Genomic DNA, 23,563 nt, shown 5'->3' with positions numbered 1-23,563 from the left:
CATTTTAAGTAAACAATGACATCAAAGATCATATACATGATATATCCTCATACCCTATGTAAATTAATGACCATCTATGGTTCTAATTGGAGTGAGCACTAGTGACTCACAATGTCAATTGTAGACTGATCATCTTTGCTTATACAGTGATTGCAACAATGATAGGAGCATGACGACTGCAACATACTTTTTTCTTCAAAATGTTCTTTATAGGAGAAAAGGATAGAGTAATGATATTTCTTACTTTTGTGATACCATACACTTCTCAAGTGAAGAAGCCATTTTTAAGGTTTAGATATAATTCATAACAATTTTCAAGTATAATATTGAAGGATAGTGAAAATCTAAGTTATTTTCAAAATTAGTTGTAGAAATTAATTGATTATCAGTTACAATTTTGAAGTCTATATATGTATATATGTACAACATTAATTAAAAATTAAATGAAGACATTTTATATCTTCCATTGTTCATTGTTCATTATATAGATAATATGCAAATTACTATTTATATTTAATCTACAGTCTCCCAAATTTGACAACTCTGCTACTAAGAAGTTAAAATGTCCACAATTTTTTTTAATATAATTGTCCGCATGATCACTATGTTTTTGTTGTCTTTTTAGATTCTTTATGTGCCTCTTCCAGTTATCGAACATCATACCATCTCCAAACTTTGTTATTTAATTTTCTTTTAATAATGTGGAACCACCTAATTTTTATATTTAAATAAGCTTCAAATGATTTTGATGGCACAAGCGTAAAAATAATAATAAAAGTGGAAGAAATAATTATTACGAAATGACAACGTACTGTAAAATAACAGTACATAATATCACGCCCAAAGATAAGTCTCCCACAGTTCTATGCTTAAAAAATGCCTAATGTTATTCTTGCGGTTTACAATCTATCTAAATACCATGTTATAAATGGAAGGATCGTTCAAAGAAAAGTACGTTCATGGAGGGCATTAAGAACCCTTGGTATTTTTACGAGCATTCACTCTTCATTACAAATACGACCACCATATTGCTTTGTTTTGGAAACAATTTCATATTTTGGTATTAAAGAATGTAGGCTAATTATACATTGTATAGCATGGCCACAGATATATATAGATTCATGTATATGATCAAACATTACATTAAGGAGCATAAAATTCTTCAAGCCATATGAAAAGAAACTATACTCGGACATAAAACACATTCAGTGACTATAATTACATAATTTCACACCATGAAAGCAGCTTTCACTAAGCTTGTCAAATATAAATGGACCGTTTGAAAGCTTTCACAAAGCTTATCAAATATGAATGGACCGTAAATTACAATAGCAGACAGCAACCCAGTAACCTAACCTTTACAATAAAAATATTGACTCAACCACAAGCAACATGGGGTAATAATTTTCTGGTAGCTAACCACCAGATTGCCGTATCGAATCAAATATCAAGATCATCGAGAGAGAGGTCCTCAAATGCAGTTAGCAGCTTCAACTTCTGCAACCAATTAAGTCAATATAAGATGAACGACAACATCACCAATGTATGAAAATGTAAATGAATTTGGAGACCCATTCGAATATATTCCTAGGAAAATACATTTTATATATATTTAAAGGTAATTCAAACAGAACAGATACCTCAAGTCAGATTTGTTTAAACAAGAAATGGCAGAGTGGAGTCTTTAACAAGCCTATTGTATGCAACTATTTGGTGGCTGCAAGAAATTGCTCACTTTTATATATATTTGAAGGCAATTCAAACAGGACGGACACCACACATTGCATTTGTTCAAACGAGAATGATCTAATGAAGAGTCTTTAACAGGTCTACCATATGCACTATTTGGTGGCTGCAGCAAATGGCTAAATCTAATTACGAAATTCTCACTGTATAATGCGGAAAAAAATTATTCATATTGACACATACACTTGTGTGGAATGAACGAAGCTGATTCCATTGTGAACGAGATTAAGTATATATTTAATTCTAAGCTTCTAATCCAAGGTTTGCCTTAGCATTCCCTATTTTTAAAGATTACCCTTCGGAGGCAAGAGATACTTATTATGAAATTACCGTGATGAACTGATGAGGATCATCCACGCTACTTGAGCCCAATATAACCTCCCGTTTCAATTTTTGTGTAAGCTTATGTGCAACCCGTAACTGGTACACAAAATGTAAAAACAAGATCACAAAACTGATAATGGATGTAGATCTCAAAAACGATTATTAATGGGTAAACCTCAGAAGGAGTACTAGTACATTAAATGTAAAGATAGAATAAAGTAAATCAGATGGATAGATATCCCAAAGACGATTAATAATAGGCATACCTCGGAACGAGTAGCCCCTCCAATGATAAATACAAATATGCGCTTTCCTAGTATCTTAGGATCGCTTGTTGCATGCCTCAATGCAGAGTCACTGAGATCAAGTTATGGAAACCCAGATTTATAAGTAACACGGCCAAGAAAATACCCGTAGATGTTCTTTTTATTTATTTATTTATTTAACATTTTTGCAGGTGAGTAGCAACATTGAAGCACACGCCTGTCCTTGGTTTACACATCAATTTGGTTAAGCATAGTTAATTGCACTAAACCTTTGAATACATATTAACATTACCAAAAAAATTGACTTCACAAGAAAAAAAATCTCAAAGATTTAAGGCTTGTTTCAGCACCCACAAAATGGATGCATGGCTAATGTCTCTCATCACTGTATGCATAATTTATATCAAGTCATTAGCATCCTTTTCCAGGGAGATTTCCTGACTGTAAGTCTGTACAAAAATCTTATTTTACATTAAGAAGACCTTTCAACTAGCCAAAAATAAGAAAAGCAGACATACTGAGACAGAAACGGAAAAAATTCATAAACAATCCACAAACAATTATTGCAGAGAAAAGATTTAATTAACTGCAGGTGGAGCATTGAAGTAGAAAACATTAACTCCATAATAAGATTAGATTGACTATACTACATTTAGTCTGGTTCAATTTTCTTTGTCATTACCATTCTGGACATTGGATCTCTATCATTATTGGCATGTCTGGCTCAATATCTTATTCTAAAACATTTCCAAGCTTATTCAAAAGTTCAAAACTGCTAATGCCCAGTCTTATCATTAGCATTTAATGCAAATATTACTGGAAATCTGTATCTTGCCAAATTTAGATTGATGTGCAACCTGTTGGAAGCAATAGCGGAGACATTTCTCAGCAAGCAAAGGTTTAATAAATTAATTGTCGCAACCTGAAGATGTCTCAAAATATTGGATTTCATTAATACTAACTGATATAACATGTCGAGAAAAATTTATGGAGTTCAACAGGTATGCAAAGCTGCCTGCACCTGCCTCAAAAGAGTACTTTATAATAAAATATGGGTTCCATCTTTATTGTCCATATCTATACGAATGTTTCCCTAATTGAATAGCACCTCGGGAGTCACCTAATGAACATATTTTTTGACACTATCAAGCTTCAGCTTGTAGTGCAATCCATGTCAAAGATTGAAGTCAGGAAGGAAAAACTATGTAGAGTATAAGCTCACCAGGAAGTCTAGAAATGCAGGAAACAGAATGGAAAGATTGAAGTCAGGAAGGAAAAACTATGTAGAGTATAAGCTTCAGCTTGTAGTGCAATCCATGTCAAAGATTGAAGTCAGGAAGGAAAAACTATGTAGAGTATAAGCTCACCAGGAAGTCTAGAAATGCAGGAAACAGAATGGAAAGGGCAAATAGTGGAATATTGTGAAGACTTCAGAAAACCCAGACAGATTGAAAATCCCTGAATGTTTTGGATGCTTAATCCCATCAATATAGTAGGGCTACTCTGTACACTTGTAATTACAAGAACCAAAAGAATGGGATAGAAAAATGACAAAGCAGAATTTTTCAAATTGTTCTGTGAAATTTTATATGCATCATTAGCACTTGGACAAACCCCACAAAAGAAATCTTTAAAAAGTCTCCCCTACAGACACTGATTCTGGAATATGTAGCTCCAGCAAGACAAGAAACAAGTTCTTGGTTTAAATTACGTGTTGGATCACCAGAATCCTAGGTTAATGAAGATCCATATATGTATGGCTCTAGACAGCCATTTACTGTACTCAGAATTAATAGCATTTACCATACTAACAAACCCAAACCAGAATAATCTGAAAAGATAAGAGGGAGCTGTGCGAAGGGGTCTAGGGGTTCTGATGTCTCAGAGGAGGAAGATGGCTCTGATGATGAACAGTTTTTTATTATCTGGGGCATTGTGACTGGTGGTGTGTCTGAGTGGAGAAGCGATTCTGCTGCCATTAGAATGCCTTCTTTTGTGCAAGGAATTTCAGCAGCAGGGATAGAAGATGTGTCTTTGGTAGATTGCACTTTTCCTTTTACTCCTTCAACCCAGTTATGGGACTTTGATGGAGGTCATGCTGTTGGGAGGTTATTATCCTTAGCTATTTGGTCTGTTTTTGCTCTGCATTTGTTTTGTCAGCAGCTGGGTTTGATGTGCTGTGTTGCTATTAGCTCCTGGCTTGGTGGTTGGAGAGTTCTTTTTTATTCCTGTTTTGAGTTTACTGATTTACTTTTGCATCTCTAAATGCTTTGGCTGAGGTTGAGCTGGTGCTGTTCCTCAGTTTGTGGAGCTCCTGTCTTGAGGATCTCTTTCTCAGCCTTGGACCCGTTATCTTTTTGGTGCCTTCGGCGTGGAGTTTCGGGTTCTCAGGCAGCCTGCTCTCTGTTAGAAATTCTAAGACGTTTGATGCTTCTACTGGTGATGGCTTTTTTGTGGCTCTGCTTGTGGGTGTGGCTTGGCTTCCACCTTCACTGTTTGGCATTCACCTTCTTGAGAGGGGTGGTGGTGCTCTGCTCTTTGCAGTGGTTTGGAATCCCCTTCTGTGTGATTGGCTTCTTGCCATCCAGGCTGACACTTTAGACTGGTTGCTGTGAGATCTGTGGGGTGTTGGGGTCTCCAATTATGTAGATGTGGGTGCTTCCTTGGGATGCTGTGTCCATCATTGTTGGGAGCTGTGATCTAACTGCTGAGTCCCTCATATCTGTATTTCTCGGCATGGCTTAAGGATGGAACAATGGTTGTCAGCTTTGTTGCTCTCTATGGTTGGATCATTGTTTCGTCTGAGGTGCTGCTGCTGTTTTGAAGGCCTATTATAGCTGATCTGTGATGTAGGGGGTTGGATTTGGTTCGGGTTTTGAGTGAGCAGATGGTTGGTATTGGTGTTTTTGTTGGTTCTATGTTTTCTGGTGATCAGATGGATGTTGGCAGATTTAAGGGCCCATGTAATGATCCCATCTTTTGGCCTTCACGTTCTCCAAAGTCTAAGTGGAGGATAAGAAGAAATTAAATTAATTTCTTATAAAGTCATTCAATTTAAAGGTGACTTTGTATTTAATTAATTTAATTATTTACAAGGGAGTAGCTTCTAGGGTATGAATTAATTATTGGAAGGACGGAAGCCTCGTGATTTAATTAATTATTGCCAAGGAGGAATTTCTAGGGTACGCATTAATTATTGGAAGGAGGAAGCTTCTAGCTCTTGCAATTAATTAATGTTTTAGTTCCTTCCAGAAGGATGAAGAAAATGATAAATAGGGCTGAAAGTCTCATTGCTGATCAAATCGGATGATTATGACTTGCAATTGATAAGAGCTTGGATGTGTGAATCACACTCCCTTCTTTGGGCAATAGAGGACGTTCATTCTCTATTGTAACATTCTAGACGTCACTCCCTTAGGGTTTGGCCTTTGGAATACATCTCTTTGTAATTGATTGCAGCATTCTCAGCATTAATATAATTTCAGCCTTGGTTCAGCTTTTGGGCATTCCTGGGTGTCCATTACAGTGGTATCAGAGCTATTAGTCTTGCCATCCTGTGGAGTTCTTATAGGGAATTTGGAACAGTGAGATAAAGGGAAAAGAGTTTGACAAAATGTATACCAGTCCAGATCAAGAAAGTGTAATGTTCAGGATACTAAATACATTACAGGAGGGGCAGCGGATGCAACAGGAGTAGAATAGGCGAATGGATATGATGTTGCAACTTAGGGCTAGACAGATGGGCATCAATATTGACAATCTGTATGTTGCTCCAAAGCAAAAGGTAGTTGATTCCTCAGGGGGGATCGAGACAAGTATAGAGCCACCTAGCTATGATGCTGGTGATATGGAGTCCATCGATGTGGGATTAGAAGAATGCAACGATACTATCATATCAGCAGCCACTTCTATGTCACTTGAACCATCCAACAAGGAGTTTGGTAGTATGCATGCAGTTGTAGATGTGTGCTCTGATGATAGTACACTTGTTATTGCTAATGAGGTGAGCAATATAGTGACAGAGTCATATTATACTATCGATCAACAAAGTGTTAATGTTCACTCTTGAGATAGTACTATGTTCAACATGGATGCAACATTGTCTTATGACAATCTGATGTTTGAGGCTGATGTTGATCATTCACCTGAGTGGAGTTGGGCTCAGTTTTCACCATCTACAAAGATTCAATTTTGTGTTGCAGCAGTTGGGAGGAAGAGGTTTCATAGATCTTCTATGGAGCCGCCTTCTGATGACATCCAGACTTATACTTCATCAGCACAAGTTTTGGGAGCTAACTTGCAGGACATGTGGTTGGTCTTAATGATGTTCATTTGCAATTTGTTTAATGTCCATATGGATATCACATATTACTTCAATTGGGATCCAAGTGGAGGTTGGAGTTCATTATGTTACTTAATTGCTTGAGGACAAGCAATTTCAAAGAGGGCGGATTTGTAATGATCCCATCTTTTGGCCTTCACGTTCTCCAAAGTCCAAGTGGAGAATAAGAAAAAATTAAATTAATTTCTTATAAAGTCATTCAATTTAAAGGTGACTTTGTATTTAATTAATTTAATTATTTAGAAGGGAGTAGCTTCTAGGGTATGAATTAATTATTGGAAGGACGGAAGTCTCTCGTGATTTAATTAATTATTGCCAAGAAGGAATTTTTAAGGTACGCATTAATTATTGGAAGGAGGAAGCTTCTAGCTCTTGCAACTAATTAATGTTTTAGTTCCTTCCAGAAGGATGAAGAAAAGGATAAATAGGGCTGAAAATCTCATTGCTGATCAGATCGGATGATTATGACTTGCATTTGATAAGAGCTTAGATGTGTGAATCACACTCCCTTCTTTTGGCAATAGAGGACATTCATTCTCTGTTGCAACATTCTAGACGTCACTCCCTTAGGGTTTGGCCTTTGGAATACATCTCTTTATAATTGATTGCAGCATTCTCAGCATTAATATAATTTCAGCCTTGGTTCAGCTTTTGGGCATTCCTGAGTGTCCATTACAGCCCAGTATAGCTGTGGTGTGTTTTTGGTTAGGTTTTTGCTTTGTTGGGACTGACAGTTCCTCTTGATGCCTAGAGCTCCTTGGTTTTTCCTTGTTGGACCTCATGCTTCTAGTTGGGCTTCTCCCTGTATGGCTTCTATGGAGGTGAGCTCTGCACCTGTGGAAGTGGGGTTTCTGATGGCTACTATGTTGTGGGAATGGTCTCTTCCTTTGTCTCAATTTTTGGCCAGGCCCTAGACTCCTGGAATCCATAACGCTTTTTTGGTATGATGGAGACCAGATGTCCAATCGCTGAAGTGTGGAGTCTTAACTACTGAATGAAGTATGAAGACATTAAATGCCATTTCTCTGCCAAGTTATAAAATGTTAATAAATTGTAGCTTTGGTCAGATTATTCCTAACGATGAAATCAAATGCATACATGGCCTATCAGCCTTGAGCATTTGATTACTGTCCCTCTTCTGTATACTGCTATGATTAAGATTATCAATCGTGTGTATATATGTGTGTGCGTGCGCGTGTGTGTACATTATCAAACATGCATATATACTTGATTGAGTGTGATAAAACAATTATTAGTCATGTTGTTGATATCAATTAAGATATTGATTAGTTAGTGATCAGTCATGAGACATGTCTCCATGCTATTATATATATGATGATCAATCCAAGTATCTTGTGTGTATAGAAATCAATAAGTGCAAAGCAAGATATAACAACAAAATATCATATAGAATCTACATATACACTGGAGAACAGTGATTAAAATTTAAAATTCCTACAAACTATAATCTGATCAAAATTAACATAGTATCAGAGCCAGGTTCCCTATCAGGCCTGTAAGACTTCAGAACTAATTGAAAATGATGATGTTGGGAAGAAGAATGCTACCAAGACATTTTTGTAGACTGTGGAGAAGTCATATGAAGGCGGATCTGCAAAATGTGGTGTCACTGGGAAGGTGTGTCAACTGTTATATAATCTCAAATACCCACAGACATGACAGGTTCAATGGAGGCTTTGGAAGGATCTCATTTTTCATGAATGTCATATGTGCACGATGTCTACAATAAATTTGTTGAGATAGGGTACACAAAATGTGGATCCAGTACCTTAGAGAAATCCCATTCCAACGAATGAAATGAAATGGCTGCTGAATGTGGACTAATCATGTTTTCACAGAAGAGGACATCTATGATAAGTAACAGAAAATAAACAATAAAAGAGGTGGTCAATTTTTTGAAAAGGTAGCAATATAAAATAAAGACAGTGATATATAAAGTTATCGACTTGTAAGCAGCGATGTTAATGAATAGTAGCTTCAGTCAGATTATTTCTATTGATGAAATCAAATGCATAAGTGGCCTATCGACCTTGAGCATTTGATTACTATCCCTGTTCTGTATGCTACTATGATTAAGATCATCAATCGAGTATATATAGATAGATAATATTGTAATTATGTATATATATTATATGTGTGTGTGTGTGTGTACACATGTACATTATTAAATATACATATATACTTGATTGAGTGTGATAAAACAATTACTAATCATGCTGTTGATATGAAATAATATATTGTTTAGTTAGTCATCTGTCATGAGAGAGACAGGTCTCCACACTATTATATATATATATAATGATCAATTCAAGTATTTTGTGCATATAGAAATCAATGAGTGGAAAGCAAGATATAGCAGAAAAATATCATATAGAGTCTGCATATATATTTGGAGAACACTGCTTAAAATTTAAAATTCCTGCAACCTATAATCTGATCAAAATTAACATCGAAGGCCTTTTTAAGGCTCATTTGAATCACCAAGTGATTAAAAGCAATTCTGAGCACTCTCTATGACCAAGTCTTCTAACTTGATTTTTCAAGACTTTGTGTGCAGATTTTGCTGCGCGTGGAGTGTTTTCAAAGAATCTCTTGGCCAATTCATGCGGCATTCTGTTCAGGTAGGTTTTCCTTGCATTTTGGTGAGATTTGTTAGGGCTTTTCTTTTGTGCTAAGGGTTCATCCACAAAGTTAGCTAAATAAGGGTTTTTCAAGCGAGTTCCTTATCAATGAACTTAATTTAGGGTATGTAAATTTTGTTGTTCTAGGGTATTTTGTGCCCTAGCCTCTAGCATTTGACATTTCAATTTTGTGCCTTGTGGAATTAGAGCTTTTCAGTTCTCCTCATTATGAGCTCTGCTTCATATGTTGTTGTTGATAGCAAGTTGCATTTTGTTCATAAATGTTAAAATAGGGCTTGCTAGGGTTTCCCATGATGCCCTACCCCATTTAGCCTAGTTGTAGGCCACATGTCAACGACCCACATGATGCAATTCTGGTTTTGGCACTAATTTTTTCAAGTTCTTACAGTTTGCCAACTAGCCATTGGCTTGCACCATCCATAACTTTGGTTCCCGACTTACTAGTCAGTTTCGTGGCTAAATTTGAACTACCATGAATTAGTTAAACAAACATTATTTCAGTTATTGATTGTCATTCTCCAAAATCCTGCATTTTAAAGCCCATCTTAACTCCAAGATTCATTATAATAGAAGTATTTATTTTGCAAAAGGACTCCAGAATTTGCAGTCGAGGATTCCCACAACCTATCTACCATGAAAAATAAGGAAGCATTTTATTGGATCCGCGGTCCAGTATTCCCAAACCCCATTGCTCACAAATTCTTCAATAGAACTTTCAACTCAGGACTCTATGTCCCAAGATTTTGTCTTCATTTGTCCCTTCTTTTTCAAGGAAACCGTTATATGGATTCTCAAACCCCAGTCCCTAGAGTATGTTTAATATTCAATATGTTCATTATCTTTTTGCTTAAAATGATCAAGTTATTTTGTTTTGCAAGATAACACAGTGAATACAATGGCATCGTCGTTATCAATTCAAGAGGATGAACTAGGCCCAACACTTGCTTGCCCGTCCAGAAGGAAAGCTAAGACAAAAAGAGTTAGAAAAGACACCTCCCATCATGAGATACATCCATGAGGGAGTAAACTAAGATTTCTAAGTTGGAAACCACAGTGCAAAATATCACAGATATAGATCTTGGGGATTTTGATTTATAGCTGATAAAGATTGCAACGAGGATTGCTCCCTCAAAAAACCACATGAACACTCGGCTTAGGAGATTTGGATTGTTACCAATGTAGCACCAGTACTGGGGTACATTGGGACAATGGAACATCATGAACCAGTTTCCCAGAGAAGGGGAAAATGGGCCTCATTTTAGGTTGGCTAGGTGACAACGACAAGGGGGGTCGAGGCAGGGAGGGGTGTTGTATAATATACATATAGAACTTGAAATGGTAGTTATGAAATGATGTTTCAGTAGAAAATAACAAATTAAGATACTTGAACATAGAAAATTGCAACATGAACTAGAGCCATTGAACATTCGGCATAGTAACATATCACATACCCAATAGTAACATTCAAAAATCAAAATTTAAGTTCCCATCCCAACATCGACATGGTTGGGGAATGACAAAGGTTGGGTTAATTGGGTACTCAAGTACTCAGTGCGGGGACATCTCAAGGACGGGTACTTTGAGGTTTGGAAGGAGGGTGCGAGTTCCCGTGTTATACTGATTGCTATAGGCTACCTGTTTCCCGTTGTCAATCCAATACTTGAAGCTTATTACTACTCTAGTTGGCCATTATTTAGAAGCAACAAGGAAGTGCACTGAACTAAACAACACTCATGTGGCCACTTTTTATGCAAATTCCATCCACACTATCATCTACATTGCTAACCAAATAAAGCCTGTGACTATGGACAATTTGTTTGCAATGCTGAATAGAGGAAGACAAAAACATAAAATAAGAAGTATTTGAACAATCAATAGCTCACAATATTGGAGAAGGATGGTGAAAAAATATTAGATACCATCATGCAAAATGTTGAAATAGTCTTGACTTGCCTGTTGGCCAACTGTTCGCAGCCTCTAGAAACACTTCACAAGCTGCCTGGGAATCAAACACCAACCTCCAAACCTCCACAGCAAAACCCTTAGCTTGGACAAAGACGTCAAGAAAATTATCATAGGCCTCTTTATGAGATTGCAGGTATGAACAAAAGCCAAACACTGCTACAGGTGATGTCTGCAGCCGTTCCAAAATGCACAGCAATTTCTCCGATCCAAATCGCAGGCCTGTAGGTTATGATCACAGCCACCAAATGCTGTATATGTCTTCTAATTTGCGGATTTTCAACCTCCTTGTGACCAATTAATTTACCATAAATCCTCACATGAACTTCCCAATTAATTAATGCAGAATTTGAAACATTTCAACAACCAGTAGTCTTCCCAGCCACAAAAGAAACAATAATGGAAGGCACAATAAATTTCAGAATACAATCCACAATACTTCAGTTGTGGTCTCAATGCACTTCTCAATAACAGTAAACACAATAGAGAAGCGATCTCAATTCATTTTACCTCAGCAGCAAATTGCAACACAAATCTAATATCAAACCCTTATACTTCAGCAAGGGCATAAAACTCAACCTCAGACAATGTCACAAAGACAACAAAAGAAAATTAGATAATTAGATGCCTTTTCCATCAAATGGCCTCATATTTATAATCTCCAAATGGCACAAGTTTCCCAAATGAACTTCACTTAAGAAGCTTCCTCCACACAACATTCAAATAATAAAGTGCCATTATAATATAATCTATTAATTGGCTTTGGCTCCAAAAATGACCTTTTCCACCATAACATAATATTCTGACACACAAAGCCATTGTTTCTTGTGCCCACGATTAAAAGTTTTCATCCCGGTTCCAACGAGCTATGATACTAAGGTGACCAACATACAACACCAACTAAAATAACAACCCCAACATATTTAGGTGAATACTAATAATAATTCACCTGTCTAATGAAAACAACAGAAGAAGCAGCAGCCGAAATCTGACAACACCAGAGTGGTCCTGATGAAGAAAGACGATGAATGAACCTGATAGGTTGACTTACTATAAATAGATGTTCCCTCCAAGATTCCTGGAGCCGAAACGGAAGCACAAAATAAAAACTAAGAGCATCACTCATCTCCTCTAACTCAACTGAGCTCATTAGAACCAACAATTTGACTTACTATATATAGAAAGTCCCTCAAATGGAGCCAAAACACACTCTAGGCTATTGGAAAGCCTATAATCCTACACCGAGACCCTCAAATCCCATTGTCAGCTCATAAGGGTTGCGATGGTGAACTCACCAAGCCAACTACAAGAACCTGCTAAAATTGGGGACATTACATTCCACTAGCTCACAACACAATAAACGACAAATTTTAGCCTATGGGAGTTCCCAAGGGGCTTTGAGGATACAAAAGAAAATTGGGATCCCATTTTTATGTAAAGAAGATAGGAGATAGGCTTCTCCCATATATTAAGATGGACCAGTCAAGTTCAACATTGGGGTGGTTAGCCAGAAGGTGATCCACAAGAGTCGCACAATTTTAGACTATCGACTCCCCAAAGGCAACTGAGGGAAATGTACAAGACGAAAGCCAAACCCTCTCAACAATATGAGAGTCAAGAATTAGTGGATCTTGAAGAATTAGTATGAAGAATTCTTTATTCATTCATTCATTGTAGTGGTACGCATTGATGCTGAACCCCCTAGAGCACACTAGCCCCTGCCTAGATAGTGACAATTATTGTGCAATGTCAGAGATTTGACAGGTACAACTTGAGAGTGAAGTGACAGATGCGAATGGGTCTTCTAATGCTATCATCCCTCGACATCTAGGGTGTAGATATTACATTTGAGCCCTACCTTGTCAAGTTCTCGATTTGACAAATCAAGTCAATTCCTTGACCAAATTGATCACACTATGCCATATGCTTTGTTCCTGCGATAACAAACTACCCATAGGATTTCTTCCCAAAACTAATGTCAACCATCAAACTAAGTTAAGCAACCTCAGACATAACATCTAGACTGTCCATATTGTCATCTCTCACAATAGTAGCCTTGTACCTACTTCCAGTAAAGCTCGCTGAAACAAATTGTCTTCCTATACCTTGTTTTCCTGCCTGATGCTTAATCAATTTTCTTCATGATCAATTATCAAAATTAACTATTGCCTTCAAGGGCCTTACCTTAACATAATGTTGTCATTAATGACAACATCTACTAACTTACCTCAAGCCACTTGCCAACAAATAGTTCATTGGATCACCCTCTACTTTTTAGTTAGAATTGGTTCATGTAGCCTTGGAGATTAGTAAAGCTCAAACCCATAATTGCTAGATGTTTATACTAATAATGGAATGAATGTTATGTTCACGTTGGTTCTGGATGGTCAACAATTCAGAGGGATGAGATTTTCTATCTGTGCATACCACAATTGCCTGAAGGATGCATTTGTACGGTACGGTTTAGGAGGAAAACAATAGGTAACACAAAGGGTTTGTGCAAATGTTACACTAGTCATCGGTGTTGGAGAGCCAGGAATGTCGTACAGTCTTATGGTAGAAAGGTTGGAGGTTCATACGTTTGATGTATTGGACATACAAACAGGAGGGATAGGTGTCCAGACTGGAGAAGTTGAGCATATGATGATGTGAATGTATGAGGGCATATGGATGTTGATTGGCAAGTATGGTGAGAGGTTGAACCTGTCGTACGATGTGGAGGGAACTAGAGGGTTGTACGACCAATTGGTCGTAAAGCCATTTGTGTTGTGGCATACGAAATGTGCAAGAACGTACCATAATTATTAGGGTTTGAGAGTGATTATGCGGGTATAGAGGAATGAATGGGGGGATTGTGCTTACTTTGATAATTCAATTGTTGATCATTCACCAAGATATCAATAAAAACATAGAGCGAACACAATCTATCTCAATCAATATATATATTCCAAGAAACAATGATACTTGCTACAAGAATAATGCTCCAATTTGTCAGAACCGAGCCAAGAATATAGACGAAATAGGGTGAGGGTTGAATCCCACTGAAACCGCAAGAGCCAACTAGGAAAGGCCTTTCACTTCTGAAATGTTGAGAAGTGATGAACTCCAATCAGAATTTGCCGGTACAATAATAATCCAAAATCACATTACCTAAACAACTCAACCTCACGAACATTAATACCTTGTTTAGGGAGAAACTAAATGCCGACAAGAGGCATGGTAAACACCTACTGAAACAATTAAATAAATATGGGTCCAAGATATGCTAAATCAATCGAGTCACTCACCAAGGTTTAATCATTTTTTATTTTATAATGGGAACATTACAGTCCTCTCCTCCCAAAGTTTGCTTTTCCTCAAGCAAACTCAATGCCGGAAGCTCCAGAATGTGTTCACCCTACCAAGTGGCATCATTGAGTGTCAAGTGCTTCCAGTGTATCAAGTACTCTTTGATGGTATGATTTTGCAATGCCTTCTCCCGTACATCAATGATTTCGACCGGTTCCAACCCAAATTTCCCTTCTTCATCGTAAGGTAGAAGATCTGTAGTTGCAATGATGTTCTGTCCCACAACTTTCTTCAAGAAGAATACATGAAAGACGTTGTGGATGCGGCTACCATTTGGTAGTTTACGTTCATAGCAATGTTAACTCGGCGAGGGGGTATGGCGGGACAAGTTTCGGGTGCGGGAAAAAAAATGGCCTCAATTTGGGATAGTAGGTGGACGACGGGGGTGCAAATGGGGGGGAGGGGGGAGTGGTTGCATAGCATATATATAATATATATGACTAAAAATGCTAATTATGAAATGATACTTCAATATATTATGTAACATACCAAATATAGTTGAATAGAGAAAATTGAAATGCGATCCACAAACCATAAGTTCAAACTTGAAACTTGAAACTTCATAACCATTACCAATGAGCATTTAACAAATTAAATTAGTTAAAGATGCATGATTCAAAATTCATTGTTCAAATACGAATATCATATGTGATATATCACAAAGATGCTCATGATAACAATGAGCCGAGTAGCATGAAATAGTGAAATGAAATAATGTATCGTAGCCATATCAAAGTGCGTAGAATCAACAAAATGACAAAATGTCAATAATGAGAATGGAATCATCCCAAGTGCTCTCTAAGCATGCATAAAAAACAAATTAAAAAAGAAAAGAAAAAATTATTTCTAAAAAACTTTTTAGGCCATTTAGCCAACCGCACCCCGCGAGCACCCTTGCACCTGAGCACCCGCGACGCACCCACAAACCTCCTAAGTGCTTGATCGGTGTGGCCAAAGTACGTGGCGCATTTTTGGCCAGTGGGGGTACTCAAGTGTATGATGCACCTGCACTAGGTGCGTACGTGCACCAAGTGCTCCGGGTTTTTGACCCGAGTGCGTGCACCTAGGTGACAATAGTTCATAGGAAACTTCACCAATGCAGCGACTTACACGATAAGGACCATAAAAGCATGGCCTCAATTTTTCCCTTCCTTTGGCCTTCAATAATGATTGTTTGTACAATTGGAGTATGAGATAGACCATATCGCCCACCTCAAAACTTCTCTCGATCCGATGTCTATTAGAATAGATCTTTTTTTGTTTCTATTCTCTTTGCAAATTTTCCTTCAAGAATCTCAAAATGTCCTATCCTTCCTGTAGCCAGTTTGTTGCCCTAGGTGCACAACTGTCACCCAAAATCATGTCCACAAATGAAAGGGGCTCATAACAGTAGAGTGACTTGAAGGGAATCATCCTGATCAACATGTGATACATTGTATTATTCTATGAAGTGTAACCATTTGACCCACACCTGTTGCTATGCAAAAACATAGTTCTGGAAGTAACCTTCCAACCATTTGTCCGCAATTTCCATTTGCCCATTAGCTTGGGGGTGGTAGCTGGTGCTTGGTGATAATTCTATTCCTACAAACCAAAATAATTTTGTCAAGAAGGTACTTAGAAAACAACTATCCTTGCCACTCATAATGTTTTTGGGAAGCTAGTTCAGGTGGAAAACTTCTCTGAAGAGTACATCGGCAACCTATGCGGCCTCGAACTCTATTGAGATGGCAAAGTGTGCATACTTTGTCAATCAATCATGCAATCCCTTCCATTTGCCCATGGAAGTTCGGTGATGAAATCCAAAGAGATGTTGTCCCACTTCCCTTCCGGTATGGGCTAGGGTTGTAATAGTTTGGCAGGTAAGGTGTTCTTAGATTTGTTTTGCTAGCATACTGCACATTCTTGCACGTATTGCAATACATCATCCTTAAGTCCTTTCCATGAAAATCTCTCTCTGAGCTTTTTATAGGTCTTGAGAAATCCAAGGTGTCAAGCCAACGATGAGGCATACATTTCCTTTAGGATCTTTTGCTTCAATTTGGACTCAGGCACTAAGTAAATTTGGTCCTTGTAGTAGATGATTTCATCAACTACCTTATATCGATCGTCCTGAATGTCGCCACCCATTAGCTTACATGCAAATGTGTTCTTGGAGTATTCCAGTAATAACTGTGCTTCCCAATCAGCTGAAATCTAAGACAATGAACATATTGCGGGTTTTCTTGACAGAGCATCTGCTACCACATTATTCTTTCCGTTCACATATTCAATATCAAATTCAAAAGCCTAAATTTTACTTACCCATTCTTTTGCCTCTCATTCAAATCCCATTGATTCAAAAAGTACCTCAAGCTATTATGATCAGTTCGGACGATGAACTTGGCACCCACTAGATATTGCCGAAACTTGGTCAAGGTGTGCAGGATGGCCAACATCTCTTTGTCATAGATGGAATATAGGCATTCGACTTGTGTATGTCTCCGAATCTCATAGGCTATAGGGTGCCTTTCCTACATTAGTACAACACCAATGCTTTCTTTGGACACATCACACTCCAAAATGAAAGGTTGAGCGAAGTCAAGTAAAGCAAGAACCGAGCAAGTACTCATTGCTTCTTTTAACTTGTCAAAAATGTGGTGTCTTTTCATTCCACTAAGAAGAACCCTTCTTCGTCGAATTGTTTAAAAGTGCATTGAGCTGAGGAAAACCTCTTACAAACCTCCCATTCTAGGTGTACAACCCAAAGAAACTTCGCAACTCGAAGAGCAATCTTGGTAGAGGCAATTCAAGGATAGCCAGAATCTTCTCCTAGAGGACCTGCACTCCATGTTTATTGACAACATGTCCTAGGTGTAATATTTTTGTCATTCCAAACTCATATTTGAATTGCTTGGCAAATAAGGATTGAGCATACATGATCCCAAGAACTTCATCCAAATGCTTCAAGTGTTCTTCTCATGTTTTACACTAAATAAAGATAGCATCAAAGAACACCAACAAGAACTTACACAATCGTTTGTTGATAGTGCAATTCATGCAGGATGAAAAAGTAGCTAGTGCGTTTCTCAATCCAAATAGGATGACCAAGAGCTCATAATACCTATAGTGACAACATAGCCGTATTTTCCACATCCTCTTCCCGCATGTGGATCTAATGGTATCCGGAAGGGAGATATATTTTAGAGAGATATATTGCACCATGCAACTCATCCAACAATTATCGATCCTAGGAATAGGGTATCTATTTTTTATTTTCTTGTTTAACACACGATAGTCTAAACACATGCGTAACGTCCCTCCTTTTTCACCAACACCACTGATGATGCAAAAGGGCTAGAGCTAGGATAGATCCATCCCTTCTCGAACAACTTTTGAATCGTCTTCTCAATTTCATCTTTAAATTTTCCAGGATGGTGGTACAGTGTAGTGATAACTGATTTGGCATCAGTTTCGAATTCAATTGTGTGCTCGAAACCACGATGGGGAAGTACGCCAAGAGAGATGTCTCCAAAAACTTTATAAGTGCATTCAAGATGTCATGTAGCTCATCAACCTAATAGGACAACTGTTGCCCTTATATTGGTTCTGCCAAAACAAAGCAAATTGTAGCACAAGCAATGTCATCATGCCAAAAAGTAGCCTCCATCTGTTGAGCGAAAACTTCCTTCCCTCCCTCATTAGCTATCCCTCTAAGAACAACCTTCTTTCCGTCAACCAAAAAAGTGAACTCCACCTGTTTGAAGCTTTTTGTGTATTCGTCAAGTGACTACATCCACTATATGCTCAAAATGACCTCCATATCATCCAAGTCTACTATAAGAAATCCTCTGCCACTTTGTTTAGCCATGGTGATACTCAGTTGAGGAACAAGGTTTGTGCAGGGTAAGAGTGTTCCTTTGGCGACCTTGACTTGGAATCTTGCTGTAGGTCGACCTCTTCCTTTCACCAACGATGAACGTATAAATTTTAGAGTGGCTCTACTATCCAGCATCATAATGACCCTCTATCCTTGAAGGGTTTCCAATACTTTGAATATTGTACATCTTGGTCTCTCAACTAGGACGATGGTTCCTCCGCACCATACCAATGCGAAGATCTTCTCCGTGCGATTTAGGTTGACTACCTTGGAGTCTTGTGGGTGATTGCCCTCTTTGGGTAGATTTTACTAATCATCCTTATCATTAGATACAACCTCTATGCAGTGTATTTTTCTTTTAACAAGGCATCTATTCCTAGGTTCCCATGGCTCCTTATAGGTGAAACATAATTTCTTCCTTCAGAGTTCTTGTCTGGTAGCTTCATCCAACAAAGGCTTCTTTGATGGAGGTTTGTTATCTTTGTCTTTGGGAACCAATGGCAATTTGGAGTGGAAGTAACCTCGAGAAGATGATGTCGATGATGATGCCATACTTTGTGCCTTTTTGATAGCCTCTGAGAGGGTGGTGGGATTGAAACTCTTTACCCAACCCCTTAGTGGTTATGTCCGTCCATCCATGAATAGTACTATATGTCCCCTTTTAGAAATGTCTATAACCACAACAAAGAGTTTGTGAAATTCTGTGATATGCTGGTCAACCGATCCTATTTGCCTTAATTGTGCCAGTTCTTTAAAATTAAGTTTTGATCTTTACCATCATACTAATCTATCAATCTTTCATTGAATTATACATTAGTATTTACTTGGTCATGTCCCAACGTAATGGTACCATTATGCCACCATTCATGCGCCACTCCCTCCAAGTGTAGTGTTGCAAATTAAATTGCTTCCTCTTGTAGCATCGGGTTGAGCTGGAAGTAGGTATTGACTTTCATTAACCATGCCTCAGTAGATATGGATATGGATCCATCAAATAGTGACAAATTCACTTAACTTCCTTCTGAGATTATCGTTAAAATATCCCTAATTTCTGCATCCAAAATATGGCATTCTCAATTATGCCTAATCTTTGTAAGATATATCCTCTTCCAAATTTGCATTCTTCTAGTCTTCTTTCAACTGTTCTTCAACATCCTCAAAGGTTGGTTACCTTTCTCCGTGCAATACCTCTGTCTATGCAGGGAAAGTTCGAATGGAAGGTCGAAAGCATACCGGATGACGATTTTCTTTTCCTGAAATTGAATCAACATTGTGACGATTTTGTTCACCAACTTTCTTATTTTTTGCCAACCTTTGGAGTGTTTCTTTCATAAGTCATTGAGTGTCGTTGATCTATGCCTGATTCCACAATAGGGCCATGACTTCAGCAAGAGTGGTGTGGATGTGTCATTCTATCAATTCAATGGGATCTCCATCATTTCCCACTATAGACTTTCATTCACTGTCCACAAGATGACAGGATCACTAGCTGCAATATTATTGTAATGTTACGTTGACTCTAGATGGTCAACAATTTGGAGGGGTAAGATTTTTATCTGTGGGTACCACAATTGATTGGAGGATGTGTCCATACGGTATGTTTAGGAGGTAAATGGTAGGTAACAGGGAGGAGCCATATAGATGTTGCACTGATTGTATGGTGTTGGAGAGCTTGGAATGACATACAATCATATGTTAAAGGTTGGAGATTTGTACATTAGAGGCAAGATGTTGTACGTTGTCTTGAAAGTACCTAGAGGAGGGATAGGTGTACGGACTGGAGGAGTTGAGCATACAATGATGTGAATGTATAAGGGCATATGGATGTTGACTGGCATGTACAATGAGGGTTGAACCTATCATACGATGTGGAGGGAACTAGAGGATCATATGAACAATTGGTTGTATAGGTTATTTGTGTTGTGTCATACGAAATGTGCAAGACCGTACGGAATAATGAGTGTCAAAGGGTGATTCTGTGGGTATGCAAGAATGGACAAAGGGATTGTACTTCCTTCGATGATAATGCAATTGTTGATCAATCACCAAGATATCAATACAAACATAGGGCAAAAAATGATCTATCTCAATCAATATATATTCCAAGGAACGATGATAATTGCTATAAGAATAATGCTCCAATTTGCCAGATCTAGGCCAAGAATATAGCATAGAATAGGATATTACGATAATAGATAGCTTTTATTATTATCTATTATTATTTAATGGTTATCTATTTGCAATCTATTGTAAATATTAGAATGTTTTTAATATTTAGTTAGCCTGCAGTTAACTATTAGTTTTCTATTAGCTAGAATAGATTGCTTTTATTCTTTACGACCATTTCCTAAGGAAACATCGTTTTTTCTTTTGTATATATTGACCTCTTGGGCTTTGTTACTATCCAACAAGTATTTTACCAATTACTTCATAATATGCTATGTTCCCTGGGGACGCGTCCCCCCCAAAAAAGCCAGCATTTTGAGGACAAGGACGTCCCCGTCTTGAGGACTTCAATGGGGACATGCATCCGTCCCCAATTTTTTAACACAAAAAATTAAAAAAAATACAAAAATGTCACTTTTTCTGTCCCAACCCCGTCCCCAAAATAGGCAAAAAAAATTGTCATCTCGAATACCAATCCCATTGTCCCTTGTCGTCCCCGTCCCAAAAACTCGAGGGAACATTGGTAATATGGTATTAGAGCTAGTACTCTAAAGTTTTTGAAATATTTATAATTTCACGCTCAATTATCTACCTAGTATTTTCGAAATTATTTTTATCTGCTTCCATTTGTTTCGGCTAGGGTTTCATTATATTTTTTGGCCATTGTCTACAAACATTGTGTCATTAACACTCTGCAAACTGCAAGCTTTTTTTCTACAAATCACAACTGAAAATCATATCATTTTTTCTAATAAAAATTGGGCCTTAAAGGGGTGTGTTTTTCTTGCCACAATCTACACATATTTTGCACTAAAAACACCAAAATACCCGCATTTTATTCTCCTGGAGCCACAGCTATTTTAAACCTGTAGTTTGGAAGGGATTTTCAATTATTTTTGTTGCTTTTTATGCTCAATAGGTGACGTCTACGATTTCTCAAGCCCTCAACAACAGATTCATGCCCAAAAACACCATTTTTTCTAGACTTTTCCACCATTTGTTTTGGTAATTTTTTGCAGCGAGGGCCATTTTTTGTCAAAACCCTAATTTTATATACTGTATCAAAAAATAATTTATAGATTCTTGGTGGGTTTTTTGAGAGCTCAACTGGATTATCGTTAGAATTTTCTAGGTGCCTAGATTTTTGTGCTTCATTTTTTGAGCCAACGCATCTGGAAACCGACAACATATTCTTTCTAGGTTTTTCAAGCTCTCTTCTGGGTAAACCTTCAATTTTACTAATTCTTTTGTTTTTTGCTTGGAAGTATGCACCTTCACAGATTTTCACGATTTTTCACTAAAAGACGTGCTATGGCATCTTTAACTAATATTCCTCTTGAGGGCAATTCAAAATTCAGTGGTCAAAAATATGGTACATTGAAGCAACAAATACTAGCAATCTTTGAATATCGGAATATTGATCAGATTATTCTGGGTGTTACAAAGAGTCTAACTGCAGCTGGTATTGATCAAGATACACGAGATCTAAATAATCGGGAGACGGTGATGTTTCTCAAATTATCCGTGGTTGATGGTCATCTCCCTGAGATTCCATCTAACAAAACAGTTGCCGAGATATGGAAGCATCTCAAGAAACTTCAGACAAAAGAAGAGCCTTCTTTCACAAGAACACTTTGTTTTCTATTATCATGGATGAGCAGAAATTGCTCCTTGAACACCTGAATAGGATTTAGGAAATCTGTGACTAGTTGCTTTCCATTGGACACAATATGGAGGAACAGGACATTGTGGTCATCACCCTCAAAAGTTTTCCCAAGTCCTATGAGCATTTTATTGAGACTCTCAACATTACTTCTACTCATGTTGATCTGAAGATCATAGATCTCTGCACACTTCTGCTCCAACAAGATCAGTGGAAACAACAGTTCAATAGCAGTTTCAGCTCCACCTCCACAATGCAAGCTTTTATTGCTAAATCCTTTCAGAAGGATAAAGACAAGTGTCAATAGTCTTCTTAGTAGATGTTCTTTGCTCCAACATCAGAAGGCTCTAGAAATAAGAACATTCAGTGCAACTATTGCCACAAGTATGGTCACATGAAGACTGAATGTTAGAACGATTAGCTGCCCAATCTAAGCAATCAGGTTCATAGCCCAAAGTGAACAAATGCATAGCACACTTAGTAAACAAATCTGCCTTTTATGCCTTCATGGCTAAAACACCTGCAAATCATGTGAAGTCGCCTACCTAGTACATTGATCCAAGTGCCTCTTGTCATTTCATCCACCGTAGAGAATAGTTCACTAACTACCAGCCTTATTCAGATTATGTTATTTTTGGTGGTGGAGAAGAGTACACCGTTGTCGACAAAGGCAACAGTCAGATCCAATCTGGTAGGAAGAATCTCATTTTCCTCGATGTGTATTCCAGGAATGGAACTAAATCTACTCTCAGTCAATTAGTTGCTGCCACACTCTCAACAATTGGATGTCACCTTCAGTTCACGTCAATGTACCATCACTAATAGGGCAACTTAATCTATTGTTGTAGTGGGTCTTGAGGATCATGGTTTTTTTCGACTTAGTAATTATGGTGATTCTCAGGACTTAGCTATAGCTTCTCAGTGGTCTTCTATCAGCACAATTTGGCACCAATGGTCTGGGCACTTAAATGTGCATTATCTCTCTTAGCTTGCTCGCGAAGAGCTTGTCCTCAGTTTGCCAAAAATTCAAACTCAACAACTTGGAGTTTGTGATGCATGTCAAGCTACGAAGCAACATTGCACATCTTTTACCAATGGTGATTCATGGCGAGCTGCTCAGGTACTTCATCTTATTCATGCTAATATCTGCAGCCATATGGCCACTACCATTCTTGGCTCTAGGTATTTTCTATTGTTTGTTGATGATTTGAGTAGAAAAATGTG

General features: G+C 37.8%; 1 protein-coding gene across 1 annotated transcript in view; it reads right to left on the bottom strand.

Annotated features, from left to right (window-relative positions):
* Positions 1-1,028: 1,028 nt before the first annotated feature.
* The window catches only part of LOC149541130 (SNARE-interacting protein KEULE-like), a 292,714-nt gene continuing 270,179 nt past the window's right edge, over positions 1,029-23,563 (bottom strand). The window contains exons 19-21 of the mRNA XM_089802124.1: positions 2,337-2,427; positions 2,077-2,166; positions 1,029-1,497 (exon numbers count right to left, since the gene is read on the bottom strand). Coding sequence (XP_089658250.1) covers positions 1,441-1,497; positions 2,077-2,166; positions 2,337-2,427 — 238 coding nt within the window. The 3' untranslated portion in view covers positions 1,029-1,440. The remainder of the gene's footprint in view (positions 1,498-2,076; positions 2,167-2,336; positions 2,428-23,563) is intronic.

This window comes from Cupressus sempervirens, chromosome 9 (assembly GCF_028749045.1).
Source record: "Cupressus sempervirens isolate cs-2001-9-10 chromosome 9, ASM2874904v1, whole genome shotgun sequence".
Lineage (NCBI taxonomy): Eukaryota > Viridiplantae > Streptophyta > Pinopsida > Cupressales > Cupressaceae > Cupressus > Cupressus sempervirens.
This window is presented reverse-complemented; position numbering and strand designations above follow the sequence as displayed.